The 16,108-nt window shown below is 45.3% G+C and overlaps 1 protein-coding gene across 1 annotated transcript in view; it reads right to left on the bottom strand.

Annotated features, from left to right (window-relative positions):
* The window catches only part of MARCHF4 (membrane associated ring-CH-type finger 4), a 106,180-nt gene extending 104,180 nt beyond the window's left edge, over window positions 1-2,000 (bottom strand). The window contains exon 1 of the mRNA XM_008690487.1: window positions 1,479-2,000. Within this exon, the coding sequence (XP_008688709.1) occupies window positions 1,479-2,000 (522 nt within the window). The remainder of the gene's footprint in view (window positions 1-1,478) is intronic.
* Between the last annotated feature and the right edge of the window lie 14,108 nt (window positions 2,001-16,108).

The following is a 16,108-nucleotide window of genomic DNA, read 5'->3' as shown; positions in this document are numbered from 1 at the left end:
CTGAGCAGGCACCCTGGACCTCCTCACCTACAAGAGTCCTCAACTCTGGACGGGACTTCATTTGGGACTTCAGTAAGCCTAGTTACAAGAAGGAGGAATCCAGCCCTTAGCCCCTTAGAAACATTTATTCACACTGAGATCTACATCACCTCCTCTTATAATGCCGAGGCTGTGGCCCCAGTCATCTTCTGTCCCTGAAGTATGTTGCCCATTCAGAGCAAACATAAAATGAATGAAAATATCAGCTAAACCTGTCCCTCATAGAGCAAGCCTTCAGCAAGAGCCAGAGCCCCCTCAGGGTCACTGGCATGGCATCCTACTGCTCTGCCCCTTGTTCAGGAAGCACCCAGAAGTCTTCCCTCCACTTCTGGGAAGCTACTGAAAAAGTGGCTGATGCAAACACAGAACTCTGACCAAGGTGCAGTTTAGTGTTCCTTCTCCAGCATCACTAACTAGATCAGATTTTTCAGGTGATGCTTTTCTAACTGGGATTCTAAGTGTTGCCATAATTCATGACTCTAGGAGAATGTCCACGTACTATCTCCAGCCTCTAGCAGACACTAGATTGGAAGTGGAGCTGGAAGGGCTGAGGTGAGTCTATCTGTGAAAATCTGAATGAACAGGGAAGGGAGGACCTTCAGACTTAGGAAGACTGGTCCGTGATTGTACTTGGCATCCCCTGTCCGAGATGGGGAGGGTTTAAGGGATATTCTAAGTTGATGTGCTTCAGGCCTGAGAAGGGGAGTAGATATGACAAGGTTCCTTACCTCCTTCTGCATATCCCTTAAACTCACTCTCAACCTGCTTGCCTATTTGCTCTCAACCTAGGAAAAAACTTGAGTCTGCCAAGAAGTATCTTAGCAAACTGTAGAGACTTCTTGGACCTAGAATCTCTCCCCATTTCTTCCTCACTGACTAAAACATGCTGCTGAGGATGTCAGTGTAATATGGGAGGGGGTAGTTCAAAGTGAAAGAATAGGGTCAGGCTTGTTGTGTGTCAGTCTATAAGAATAGGGAAAGAGGAGATGATCTCTGCACATTTCCCTCTGAAGAGGGAAGAAGTTTGGATCTGGGACTGAAGATGGGTTGGGGGAAATGTCGGTAACAACAAATCAGATAAAAAGATATCTTGGCCACAAGCATGAATGTATCACCAAGTTCCTTCATGTTATCACTTCTGACTTCTGAATCTTCTATTCTGAGGATGCTTATGGAATTTTTGGATGGAACTGAAGACACTAGCATTGGAAGGAAAAATGCAAAAACTGGGGTACAACTGAGTCACCAAACACGCTCTACCAGGAACCAGACACCTTTTGGGCAAACTTAACCACAAGAAGCATCATTGAGGAGCCCTTAAAACGTATATTCCTCACACTAGAGACAGCACAGCGGTTCCCCAGGGTAAGCAGGCGAGTAGTAATCTGCAAGATCTGGAGACACCGTAAGGCAGCAGGAAAAGGGAAAAAGGGTCTCACCTGTTCTGGCCCCTGGAAGCAGATGCGGCAGAGCGGGGTCCTCATGCCACTGTCCAGACTGCTGCCCAAGGAGTAGCAATCCTCAGCCTTCCCCTTACAGAAGTCATCTGAGGAGGCACTGCTGAGCAGTGAGGTGGCCGGCTCTGTGGCTGGGCCACCCCAGTCATCTTCCACAGAAGAAGGTGGCAAAGGTGGTAGAGGTGGCAGAGGCGTGGTCTCCCTGCCCACCCCTTCTCGCGGACCCCTCCAGCCTGCCCACCCCCCGGCACCCAGAGCCGGAAGGGTGTTGTTGTTGGCCGCCAAACTGGGGGGCTGGGGGTCGCCGTGCATGGGCAGGGGCGCTGGAGGGGGGCGCCGCAGTAGGAAAACCTTCAGGTCATTGAAGAGCATGCGGCAGCGGCACTTGAGGAGACCCTGGTGGCGCAACATCTGGGGAGCCGGGGCACACAATCCAGAGCAGTACCAGGCACAGCAGCAGCAGCAGCACCACCACCAGAGCAGCCCACTCAGGGGCATCAGCATGTGCCCAGTGGAAGCAGAGAGCCCAGGAGGGGCAGCTGGAGTCTTTTCAGAGAAAGAGAGTAGAATTGTTTTGGGGGGTCCACAGCAGAGCTGTGTTATGGGGGGGGGGAGAACTGCTTTCTCACTGGCTCCTCTTACACCCCCTCAAAGTAGCCGATCAATTGCCCCCAGGACTGAGAACTGTGAGTCACTGGTTCTGAACTCTCCCTGGAAAGCCAGACAACAACAAAAAAGGTTCTCTTGCCTCCCCCTGCCCCCCCCCCACCAACCTTAGCTTTGCTCAGGGTGTCTCTCCTTTTTGCCTTTGACTTGGGGGTATGGCAGGGGAAGAGGGATAAAAGAAAAAAATTTGAGGAAGGGCTCTTTGGGCCTTGAGATCAAGGTCTAGTTGTCAGAAAGTTTCCCAGGAGAAGATATTTTCAGTTCCTCTCAAATTCCTAGGCAGTAAGAAATCTCTTTTCTTTTGTATAAAAGGGTGGGGAAGATTATAAATCAAATTCGGAGTGGACTGAACTGGGCTTAGGGCAAAACAGCTCAGTGAAAAATTGAGTACTGCATGTGCAGAGAGAAAAGATAGTTTTCCTCAGGTAGCAGGAGACTGGTTGTGGGGGGGGTAGGTGGGGAGGAGAGGAGGTTGGGAGAAGTTTTAATTCTCCTGGGCAGAAAACTGGGGCAATTAATCCCCAGAAGCACCAGAGTTGCTTTTAAGAGAGCTATTGCGGGGCGGGGAGGGATTGCAGGTGAAATTGGGCAAGGGGCTTGTGCTTTGCCTCTGCAGCCAAAAGGCTGCACAGAAGAGGGAAAAGCCAATTAGGAGGACAGAAGTGGGAAAATAATGGACTGAGGAAGGAGAAAGAAAAGGCGAAAAAAGAAAAGATCCTTTAACCCTTGCAGAGCCGCGTCCTTCCTGAGCATTAAGATCCTGGCTAAAGGAAGGGTGTGTGTATAGGGGACAGGAGGCAGTGGAGCAGAGAGAAGGGGTAGAGAAAAGGGGCGTGTGGGAAGAGACCAGAGGAAGGAGTAGTTACATGATCTCAGCCCCCAGCCCACCCCTGCGGCAGTCTGTAAATCCGCGGCCCCTTCCCTTTGGCTCCATCAAAGGTCCCTTTGGGCGAGGGGCAAAGGCCGGGAGAAGGGCAGATCCGGGCGGGTGAGTGGCCGCGCCTTCTCTTCCTCTTCTGGGCCGTTGTCGCCCTCCTCCTCTTGCTCCGAGTCTGCCCGTGGCCGCCGATGCTGCTGTGGCGGCGGCAGTGAATGCTGCTCGGCGTCCCGGTGTCTCCGGGGCGGGGGCTGCTCCGGCTCGTCCTCTGGCTGCTGCTCGCCGTCCGGCGCGGCCGCGACTCCCGGCTTCATGATCCTCCTCCTCCTTCCCTGGGGGCCGGCTCTGAGCCCCCGCGCCCGGGCAGCGCTGCCATGCAACCAGAGGCGAGGCAGGCGTAGGGGTGGGGGCGGCTGGGGAGTGAGGATGGGGGGGCAATAAAAAATGAAATAAAACTAGTGGAAGAATAATAATTCGGTTCTCAAATAATCAGGAAAGAGTGCTTCTGGAGGGGTGGGGGTGGAGGAGGGCGGCTGCCGGGTCTTCACTGCAGCTCTGCCCCCGCTACCCCCACCAAGGGCGGCCTCGGCCGGCTCTCTGCCACCCCCCCACGCCCCTCCCTCCTCTCCGCTGCCTCCGGCTGGTTGGGCTCGCTGTTGCTACCTCCTCGCAGATGCAACGAGGTAAGGCTTGTTTGCGGTGCCAGTTGCAGGTAGGGAGGGGGAAACGAAGCAGTGTGGCCGAGGTGGGAGACAGCCAGCACTTGGCTCCGGCTTGGTCCTCGCGACTCCTCAAAGCCGTATATAAATATATCTCTTATAAAAGGCGAGAGGAAGCAAATCAGATTCCAGGCTGCTGCCAGGTGTTGTCTCGTCTTCCGCCGTTGCTCAGCACCCGCCGCCGCGACTGCTGCCCCCCTGGCTCAGTTCCCAAAGGGGTGGTGCTGGAAGGGAGGTGGCGGGGCGGTGAGCTGACCGTCCGAGAAATGGAAACAAGGTTCTTGCAGCGGAGAAGGCTCTCAGCTATCTCTGCCGCTGCTGCCGCCGCGGCCGCCGCTGCTGCATTCAGCACCCCAGGCGAGTGGACAGCTCCCACCCAGACCCCGCGCGTCACGCAAGTAGGGGCCTGACGCAGACGCCGCGGAGGGATGGAGGAGGGAAAGGGGCCAAGAGGAAAAGAGGCTAGGGAGAGAGAGAGAGAGGAGAAGAACTGTTCAAGGGAAGGGGATGGGGAGGGACCAAGGGAAAGGGAAGGAAGGAGGCTAGGGAGGGATTTAGGAAGGAAGGGAGGAGGGAGCAAGAAAGGGAGAAAGGCAAGTGGGGTGGAAAGGAGCAATTCAGGGTACATTTTCCCCCAGCTGGAAAGTATCAGTGTGGATAGTAAGATTGTAGAATTTCTTCCCAATGTACACTATCACCAGCCCTCTCAACGCGCATACACAGAGCTTTCTACATCTCAACCAGAGTCCACTTCCCTGCTCATAAACATTGTAAGCAGATACCAGTCTGCAGACTTTGGAAAAAATAAAGTTTTGTGATTCTCTCACTAACTCTGGGACTTGGTGGAGACTAAGTCCCTCATGACTAAGAACTCATGAGAAGAAAATGCTTCAAATAGGGAGGGGGATGCCAGCACCATTTTTGCCAGTTTCTTCCAGAAATTCAGCTCCAATGGTCAGGATTTGTTTGTTGTTGCTGTTTTGGTCCATTTAAATCCTATGTGCCTAGGTCAGTGATGGCACGTAGTATGTGCTCAATACATATTTGTTGAATGGTATATGACCACCATCACCATCATCAAAGTCATCATTACTCCAAGCTATAGAACTCTTCCAATTGTGAATCATAAGAACCCAGAGCAATATTACAGCCTCCTCCTAACCAATATCTCCAGCCTCCCTCCATCCAAGCCTTTCACTGAGCTGCTGACAAGAGGTAATTTGAAATGGATTTTAATTTCCTCTTTTATTTCTGTTTCTGACTCATGTCACCCTACCCCATCCATGTCAAGGAGTTTCTAGTGAGTAGTAAGGTGTCCCCAAATGTGAAGAGCAAGAGAAAGAAAACTCAAAGTGGTCTATACAAATAACTCAGTACTTACAGCTGTAGACTTTGGTCATTTAAAACTTAGGCTTGCTTTCTTGCCTTTCTTCATAACCTCACCCCCGCTCAATACACACACACCTCCTGGGTCATAGACTTGGACAAGCTAACCCAATGAGTCATCTACACAGCTGTGGTAATGCCTTTAGAAATATTGGAGCCATAGACAGAGAAGCATGCAAAATCTCTGCACCAAAATATCACTGGCATGAAGTTCAGCCCTGTGAATCATAAGAAAACTACCCCTTTGCTGCCATCTCCTTGAATGATTTATTCCTATAAGCTCTAAGGAGCAAGGACCTAAGTCTGGGTCTTGATTAAGCCAGGGTGGCTGCTTGTATGAATCATGCCTCAACACCCACCATGGATGCTGACACCTGGCCCAAGGTGAGTGGTTGGAAGAGGATGCTACAAAAATAACTACAAAAACAACTACAAAATAATATGTATATTACTAATATCAGCACACCCACTCTGTTGCAAAGGAGAACTTCTTTGTTACAAAAATCCATCTGCTCTCAAAGAAAATTCTCTGCGCACCACATCACCCTGTGCCTGACTCTGACGTTGTGCAAATCACACTCTATAATAATGATCTCATCATATATTCATCTCCCTCTATAAGACACCGAGCTCTTTGAAGGCAGGGACCAGTATTTATGTTTGTATCATCAGCATATAACATAGTGCCTAGAGCCTAGTGCATGATCAAGAAAATGAATGCTGAATGAAAGAAGGGCCTTTTTGTTTCAGTGAAGCTACCCTATTTCTCCCCTTCAACCTAAACACATTCACGTGAGTGCTCTCAGACATGACCGAATATCTGCTTTACCTAAAATTGAATTTCAGGGTCTTGTAAAATACTAATACTCATAAAATACTAGTTTCAAGTGTGTTGTGCAAGTAAATTGGGGCAGGAAATAGAAGAGCCATATGAAACCTATATTCAGAGTCATAGAAAGGGGTGATATCCATAAGACTGTCTTTCCCAATCCTTCCACTGAAAGGAAAACGATTTCTAGAAACAGAAAGCTGCTAAGGATAGGGAGCAACAACAGGGCTGTCTTCAGAAATACTGGAAGGCTTGAGGGCTCTGTTTTGAATATTATGTAAATCCTGAAAAACACCTCACTGAGTTAAAGTCTCCTTATGCTGTTGATGAAACAATGGTTGTGAGCCCCAAGAGTAAAAGCCACAGTAAAGAAAATGTTAAATCAATGGGTCTCCATTCAAGTATTCAAAAAACATTTACTGAACACCAATCATAGGCAAGGCATTGTGTTGGAAGATGGCAACACAAAAATGGATTGGTTGGAATTGTATCTCCAAGAGTAGAGTCTAGTACTATAAATATGTACATAATCATAATATAAGGTACAAAATAATAAATGCTACAAAGGTATAAAAAGTTTGGGGAGTGTTTAAAATAAGGAGATAATTGTGTTTATGCCTTGGCAGCAATTGGGAGAGGTGGGGAGAAGTGGAGACGCCAGAGCTCCAAGAGAGCCTTTCTCAAAAAGTGACATTTGAACTGAGTTAAGATATGTAGAATTCAGAGGAGGGGATGCTGAATACTTTAGTTCTTCCATTTGACTGGAGCAGTAGGTGCCTGAAATTAAGCAGCTGGAAGTCAAGTTTGAAAGGTAGGCTTGAGCCAGATCACAGAAGGCCTGAATGCTAATCTGGGAGAAGATTTACTCATTGACCAGTTACTTGTTTTAATGGTTTTAAAGATTTGGAGCTGAAGGTGAAGGGCAGTAATAAACTTTATCTCTGAGCAGGTTAATTAACTGGATGAGATTTCATTGCTAACAGGTGAGAAGCAATCAATATTTTTCATTTCATGCCAGAAAGTTCTTAGCTCCTTAATAGATTTATTCTTATAAATGAGGTTGTTTTTCAGATATATTTCATTACATACAGAGATGCTGGGGTCACATGAATTAGAAGCATAGAAGAATGAGAGGCTCCAAGAAATAGTCTTCAGGAATAAATATTAGGAGATGAAGATTTCAGAAAAGGCTTATTATGGAGTTCCATTGCTCTTGCTTCTCCAACCAGGGGAGTGCTAAAGTGATCCCATACTAATGCTGTTGTTTCTTCTTTATCTAGACAGAGAGTACTCAGGCTGGAAGGCATTTTACAGAGGCTGGAAAGAAAATTAAAAAAAAAAAAAAAAAGAGGTCCAGAAAGATTAGGTGGCTCTGTGCCCAAGATCCCACAAAGTAAGTGTCAGACAAGAGCTCAAACTCCTACATCTTCTATCTTCAGTATAGTTTGCTTTCTACTCTATCAGTTGGATCTCTTCAAACATATAGTTCCTCAAGAATAATTGCAGATTAAAGTTACGCAAAATATTAATAGCTACCATGTACTGACCACATACCTTTTTCATACATACTTAGAAATACCTGCGTGTTTATTAAAAATAGAAATTCTTAGGTGCCACCTAGGTCTACTAAATAAGAATTTCTTGAGGAGGACCTGGGAAAATGCATTTTAATAAATGCCTTACCCAAGTGATTTTTTTAATTTTTAAAACTCTTTAGTAAGTGGGTATTTTCCACATTTTGGGGGTGAGAAAACTGAGGCTCAGAATAACTAAGTCTAAGATCATACGGTTGGTGTATACCAAAGCTGAGATTCTAACACCAAAACTGACAGGCCTCTCTCAACCTAAAGTCTATGCTCTTCTTATGATGCAACAGTGCCTTTTATTTATTTATTTTTAAAGATTTTATTTATTTATTTATTTATTTATTTATTTATTTATTTATTTGACAGAGACAGCCAGCGAGAGAGGGAACACAAGCAGGGGGAGTGGGAGAGGAAGAAGCAGGCTCCTAGTGGAGGAGCCTGATGTGGGGCTCGATCCCAGAACGCCAGGATCATGCCCTGAGTCGAAGGCAGACGCTTAACGACTGCGCCACCAAGGCGCCCCAACAGTGCCTTTTAAATTAAATTTCCATGCCACATAGAATTCCCACACAGTTATTATCTATCTGCCGTATTGTGTCCCATGTTTAAAACTCAGGCTAAGGCAGCCTCCAAAAGGGTTCCCAATGATCCCCATCTCCTGGTAGTCAAGTCTTTGTGTAATTCCCTCCTTTTGAGTGTGGGCTGGACCTAGTGACTTGCTTCTAGTAAATAGAATACAGCAAAAGTGATGGCATATCACTTCAGAGATCAGATTACAAAAGACTGACTTTCATCTTGCTCTCATTCTCTCTCTGGCTCTTCTCATTTGCCCACTCTGATGGAAACCAGCTCCCATGTTGTGAGCTGCACTATGGAGAGGCCCTACATGGCAGGGAACTGAGGATAGCTTCCAGCCAACAGCCAGCAAGGAACCAGGGCCCTTAGTCCAACAGCCCACGAGGCACCAAATCTAGCCAACAATCATATGAGTGAGCTTGGAAATGAATCCTTCCCCAGTTGAGCCTTGAGATAACTGTAGCCCTGGCCAACAGTTTGACTGCAGCCTCACGAAAGAAGCTGAGCCAGAGGACGCAGCTTCACTGTGCCCGAATTCCTGATCTACAGAATCTATGAGATCAATGTGGTTGTTTTAAACCCTCTGTACTCTATCACAGCCCCCACCCCAACACACACATAGAGAGACATCTACCTCTTAACCAGAGTCCATTTCCCGGCATGTAAGGAAATACACGAGTATTTGAATAGATACCCATCTGCAAGCCTTGGAAGAAATAAAGTTTTGGAAATCCCTCACTGAACCTGAGGACTTGGTGTAGCCTAAGCCCCTCATGACTAAGAACTCATGAGAAGGAAATGCTTCGGACAGGAAAGGAGATGCTAGCTAGCATCATTGCCTTCCATTTCCTTTTCTAGAATTTGAGCTCATGGGGCAGGAATTTTTTGTTTGTTTGTTTCATTTCAATCCCATGTGCCTAGGTCAGTGACGGCATGTAGTAGGTGCTCAATACTTGTTAAATGGATTATGACCATCATCATCATCACCAAAGACATTATGCCAAGCCAGAGACCTCTTTCAATTGTGGATCTCAAGAATCTAGAGCAATTATTACAGCCTCAGTCTCCTCCTTATCTAAGCCTTTCACTGAGCCACTGGTAAGGGGTCATCTGAAATGGATTTTAATTTTCTCTTCTACTTCTGCCCCTGACTCATGTCACCCTACCCCGTTCTTCTCAAGGAGTTTCTAATGAGCAAAAAGGTGTCCCAAATGTGAGAAACACACTAAGTTTGGGGGTAATTTCTTACACAGCAATTGATAACACTTACATAAGGGCACTGAGAACATCAGTCATTGCGCCCATGCTTTCTGTGCCCCAAGGCACTCTACTCTGGCCTCAGAGAGACAGTTTGATAATTCACAAGACAATGTAAGTATAAATGTGAGAACTCACCAGGAAAAAGCAAAAGTATTTTGTATGCTTAGTTGGTGGACTGAACTTAAGACCTAAGAGAGCTCCTCTGAAGCCTAAGTATGCCTCTAAGATGACCTGTGGTGCTTGTTAAAAGTGCAGATTTCCCAGTAGACTCTCGCCTCCAGAGATTTTGACTTCTTTGTCTATTATAGACTTAGGGTATGTATTTTCTACTAGTTCATTGGGCAATTCTGAAACAGGTGGTACTTGAGTTTGCTGTGGAGAAACTGATTTAGAAGATAAAGCTCAAAGTCAGGCCCCACACTCCAGTTACCAGCTGTTACGTGGGCAGGGTGGCCACTTCCCTGCTCGGAGTTGATATTCTTCTTCAGACATGATTGAGGAAGGAGCAAGTTCCAAATAGACATCGAAAAAAGGGAACATAATGATACAGAAAAGTGCTGAGGAGAGATTTGTGCATTCACCTCTGGAGTTCTGGACCGTTCTCAGTGACGGGGATACAATAGGAAGAAAGATAGATGAAGGCCTTGCTCTCACAAAGTTCTCATCCCAGTGTGCAAAACAGAGAAGTAGACAAATAAATAAGTTAATTTCATATGGTGATAGTGCTAGAAAGAAACTAAACAGGTTATGGGGCCTCTGGGTAGCTCAGTCCACTAAGCATGCAACTTGATCTCCCCTTAGGTCTTAACTTCAAGTTCATGAGTTCAAGCCCCACATTGGACTCCACATGGGCATGGAGCTTACTTAAAACAACAACAACAACAACAACAACAACAACAATAATAATAATAATAAAGAAACTAAACAGGGTAATGTGATAGGGAATGACCCACTAGCCTGTGTGTAGACTGGAGGGAAATAGATGGTGAGGGTAGGGAAGGCTTCTTGAATTTAGATCTAAGACGTGAAGAGGAACTAATGATGTGAAGATCTGGCAGTGCTCCAGTTAGAGAAGGAGAAAGCACAGAGCTTGAGGTGGGAATGGTGTAGTTTCTTAAGGGAATAGAGAGAAGGCCAAAGCAATGGGAGGCTAAAGAATGAGAAGAGGTGATGGAAGATGAAACTGGAGAGGAGAACAAGAGTTATATCATGTAGAGACTGTAACAATGGTGAGAGAGATTGCATTTAATTCTAAATGAACTGGGAAGCCACTAAAGGATTTTAGGTAATAGATTCCTATTTTTAAAAGGTCACTCTTGTTGCTGAGTAGGGAAAGAGCTAGAGGTAGACCATTTCTTGAACACTTACAAGATGCCAGACACTGTGTCAAGCACTTCATATGCTTTATCTCATTTAATCTGTACCAAAAAAGCATGTGGGTTAGATATTATCATTTCCCCCACTTTATAGAAGAGGAAACTGAGCTCAGAGAATTAAGCAACTTGCCCAAGATCAAACAGCTAATACATGACGATGGTCATTAATTCCAGTAGTCACCAATATTTCTGATTCTCTTCCCTTTCCTGGATACATGGAAAACTGTATTTCCCACCTCTCTTTGCAAGAGGGGAGGGTTTTGTGACTAGTGTTTTCAATGGGTTGTGACTTCAAGTGGCAAAGTACTCCCAGGCTGACACATTTCAGAGCCAACATGTGATCTTCAATCCTGATACCTCTGCCTCTGCAGTCACGGTAGCATGTGTTGAGCTGGGATGCCATAAGATTAAAGCAGGCTGCACTGCTGAGCACTACATGAAGGGAGCCGCCCTGCAGAGTCGCTCAGACCTCAGACCTGCACTAACTTGGTGGAAAGGCAAAATAAACATTTACTGTGTTAAGAAACTGGAAATGTGGTGCTGTTTGTTACTGCAGCATAACCCAACCATTCCAAAAATGGAAACAGACTCCTGGGTTATAAAAACAGCTTGCCCTCTAATCAGCTGTGTGACTTCAGAGATCAGTTATTCTCTGGGTCTCAGTTTTCCACTCCGTAAAATGTCAGCTTGGGATCAGAAGAATGATGTGGTTCATTCCAGCTTCGCCATTCAGTGAAATACACTGCAGTAGCCTGAATTTGAGCCAAGCTCTTATACATTTGTGGAAAATAAGTCTCTGGTTTCCCTCTCACCACATGCCATGGTCACTTGATACCAGCTCAGCACTTCCCCTTCCCCTCTAAGCCTCCTGCCTGGTGCCTGGAACCACCTGCATGGCCTCCTTTCCCGGCCACATTCTTAGCTCAGAGCCATCTGTTGGGCTTTTCAGTTTGAGGATGCTCCTGGAGGGGAATGACTGCCAGCCTGCTCCATGTCATCACAGCCCTCCTGCTCACCTACTGTACCAATGTCTGCTCAAGCTTCTCCAAGCTCTGTTTCTGGGAAGGCAAATTGTATTATTAAATATTCAAAAAGCCTGCAATGAGGCAGTGGACATGAAAGACAGAAGCTGCTTCTCAATTGTGCTGAGAGGGCAGTTGCCTGCTCAGAATCATCCTTGGACAAAGGAAGAAGTGGTCTCAGCTGAAGATTCCCCAAGCTCCACTGGGTGTGCCTTTGATGTGTCCACCCCACACCTGGTCCCAGAACATGAGGGCTTTTGTCCTTTGTGGGGACAAAGCCCTTCACCAACCAACCCTCTTTGGGAACTTATTGTCTTATTCCAGTGACATGTGACTATGCATGGAATTATAGGCACCTGAGATGTACACATACATATGTAATCCCAAGCAGAAATATCATCTGTATTTATACCATGAACACCCCCCCCCCAGTTCACACAAGTACAACGATACCCACGCCCTGCAAACTTTAGCCATCTGCTATGTATAACCCATTTTAACAGAGAAATCACTTAATGCAACGTGGCTTTAAAAAGAGCCTATTTTAAATGGCTGCCTGATGTGCACATGTAGATCGATAGCCAGACAGATAGAAATATTGATTTTTAGATACATACATAGCAATAATAAAACCTTGAATTTATATACCATCCTTGTCCTGGGAAATTAGCTGGATATGTCGTCTCTCCTATGTGTAGAGCACAAAAGTTTATCTGTGCATGAGATGTGGAACAGAGTTAATAGAAACCAAAGAAAGCCCCTTAGTATCCTGATTTATGCCACCTTGCACTTCATACATCCCGAGTGCCTGGATTCATATGCCCTCCAAGAGGGAAGACCTGAGCTCCGTAAACTATACCATGAAGATGCACGTAGTGCTATCCATGTGCTTGCTATATCACTATACTCTAAACAATACCACCTGGAAATTTTAAAATTGTATCTTCACTTCCGGCAATATTTATCATCTCTACCTTTTCAGATTAGATATAGCTGTGAATATAGAGAGCTGTCACATGAGTATTTAACTGTATAAAAATCCGTTAAGCTATCCACTTCAGATCTGTGCACTTTCCTGTGTAAGTAAATACCTCAATATAAGAAAGTAAGAAAACACAGATTTGCCTCTTGAAATCCAGGACGCATTCGCATACACTGGAGTCAGGATAATAAAGCGTATAGTGTATGGGCGTGTCTCGGAATTCTGTGAGTGCAGATAAGGTGGGACACTGATCTAGAATCTGATAGTTCGTGGTTGTGTGACCTTGGCCACCTTACTCAACGCTTCTGTGCCCGCATCCTCATCTGTACACAAAATAGAAACAACCTTGCAGCATGATATAAAGATTAAATGAGAAAATTGATGTAGGCGCTCAACATGGTGTCTGGCACATAGTGAGCTCTCAACAGTTGGCTATGCCCCTTACAGTTGTAGTGACCCCTGACTCCTTGTGCTGACACAGCCATAGGCCGCTCAAGGCATGGCATGCTTTCCACGCTGCAACCTCTGCCTCCTATCACCACCACCCAAAGCATCTGCAAAAACAGAAAGGTTTACAAATAATCAGAAACCTAACTAGTGATTTTTAATGTCCTGATTGTCCAACCCCACCCATAACAGCCAAATGAATAAATTTTGGTCTTCCCAGTTTCCAGCTGGGAATCATGTTTTCTAACATCTTCAGCAAACAACACAACCTCCTCCCATCACCAGCTCCCCTACACTAACATGTCTGTCACACCTCGGCTCTGCTTTCTAATCTTGGGACTCTACGTCATGGTCCTGTCACCCAGCAATTCCCCTTTACATACACCCCTGCGGTTGTGTGCCCCAGAAAAATGAGCTCGGCCAACATTCTCTTCCAACTCACTTATGTGGGGAACATGCGTGTGAGCAGTGTGTGTGTGTAGAATGAACAAAGACATGGGCTTTGTAGTAAGAAAGGCCTGGATGCTCCTCCTAGGTGTGTCTCTCAGGGCAAGTCATGTGACCTCTCTGAGCCTTAGTTTCCTTATCTAGAAAATGGGACCATGGATCCCTATGTGAGAAGGTGTGATGAGAATGATAAGAACGCACATACCAAGTAAGTGCCAAGCACAGTGCCAGGCAGTAACACTACTGACCAGAAGCATAGGCTACAGAAAGTAGGAGGGAGCTTGCTACAAATTCCTTGCTGAGGAGAAAGTTTGCAGTTCTGTTGGACAGGATAACTTTTAATTAGCTGAGATAAAATTCTGTGCCTCCTTGAGAATTATCTTCTCTGAGCGTTTTCATTGAGAGTTGGTCCTAGCTAGGACTGGCAAGATTTGTGCAATTCATACATACTTGTGAAATTCAAGCACATTATCTCTTACTGACAAACCATAATGACTGTAATAAACAGGGAAGCCTCTGTTCTAATAAACAAGTAATTATAGTTGACAATAAATGTGTAAACATGATGCTAATTAGCAAATCCTCTCATAGCTGTTTCCAGTTTGGGGACCCATATACACATGCTTGGGAATATGGGTAAGACTGGGTGGTCCATGTTCTCATCCATAGGTATATAAATATGTGGGCAACTGGTGCCACCTTCCTTGTCAATCCTTTTTCCCCCCACAATAGAATTATCTTCTTCAGTGGAGAAAACAAGGTCATTTAAGCACCTTGGTTTTCAAAGTAATCCCTTGAAACTCAGGTTTCCTAGTAACCTTGCGGGACAGTGATTTATTACACAAAGTACCTTTAGATATGAGGACACTGGCCTCAGTACCTGGGTTCTTTCCAAAACAAAGACATGGCCTGTCAATCTTGGGATTTGGGAATGGCAGGTAAAAGAAGGCTGGAAGGAGAAGGTGGTTGAGATTAATAAACACTCTTAAACCAACAAATTGTCTTTATTGAACTAAGAAGGAGAAAAGCCACACAGGGAGACAGTGACCTGAATGGAGGTTCTATCCCACTTGCAGGCAGAAGGGCTATAGCTTGGAACTTCTCTTCCAAAGCAGAGAGCATTCCCATTTATGCTTCCCTAGAGATGGGCTGCAAAATTATTTCCAATGAGGAACAACCATAATTAACTCTCTGGCCATATACAAAAATGCCAGAGGCCCTACTTACAAAAATTTTCCAAGGAATCCCTTTTTTTTTCTTTACTATTTTTTTAAATATAATGACCAAAGGAAAGACAGGCATGATTTTCTACTAATCTCTTTCCCAGCTCTTTTATTCTTCTAGTTAGAGGGTTCATCACATTCCTTTCTCGTGTCCCCTTTCTCTCATTTTTCCAGGGTGACAACTTCTAAGAAGTCTTCTTGGGTAAAGAGGCAGAGAGAAGTAGTATTGTCCAGTGGTTAAGGACACTGACTTTTGGCTCGGAAAGACTTGTATTTGATCCCAGCACCTCCACTGTTTCAGTCAGCACAGGTTAGGTTATGCTGCGGTAACAAATAGGCCACATTTCCAGTTTCTTAACACAGTAAACATTTACTTTGCCTTTCCACCAAGTGAGTGCAGGTCTGAGTGATTCTGCAGGGCGGCTCCCTTCATGTAGTGCTCAGCAGTGCAGGCTGCTTTAAGCTTATGGCATCCCAGCTCAACATGCTACCGTGACTGCAGAGGCAAAGGAATGACAATTGAAGATCACATGCCAGCTCTGAAATATGTCAGCTCAGAAGTACCTTGTCACTCGAGGTCACAACCCATTGAGAATGCTAGTCACAAGACTTTCCCCAATTGCAAAAATGTTGGGAAATCTATGTATCCAGGTGGGGGGAAAGAATCAGAAATATTGATGATCACTGGTATTAATGACCATAGTTACCAGCTGTTTCATCTTGTTACTTAACTCTCTGAGCTTCAGTTCTCTCAGATATAAAACAGGAAAATAATAGTATCTAACCCATAAGTTTTTTGTGCTAATTAAATGATGTAAAACATATAAGGTGCTTGGGACAGTATCTGGCATCCTATAAGTGTTCAAGAAATGGTAGGTAGCACTATGATTTATAGCATTGTCTGCACACTTTCTACTTACTTAGACAATAGGGTACAAATGTTGGCAGGGGCTGAAAGCAGAGAGGGATAATAGCCTTCAAATCCATAATTTTAACTATTAGGCTTCCCAAGAAGGCTAGGTCCTAAAGTATAAGTGTAAGTGACTATCCTTTAGACTTATAGAACACTGGGTGTGATCAAGGTATGTGATACCTGGTATGACAGTGTGGCTCAGTGGATCCTGGACCTGCCACCTGCCTATTTTTTTTATTAGTTTCAGAGGTAGAATTTAGTGATTCATCAGTTGCATATAACACCCAGTGCTCATTACATCAA

This window comes from Ursus maritimus, unplaced genomic scaffold (genome assembly GCF_017311325.1).
Source record: "Ursus maritimus isolate PB19 unplaced genomic scaffold, ASM1731132v1 scaffold_1, whole genome shotgun sequence".
In the NCBI taxonomy this organism is placed as follows: domain Eukaryota; kingdom Metazoa; phylum Chordata; class Mammalia; order Carnivora; family Ursidae; genus Ursus; species Ursus maritimus.
This window is presented reverse-complemented; position numbering and strand designations above follow the sequence as displayed.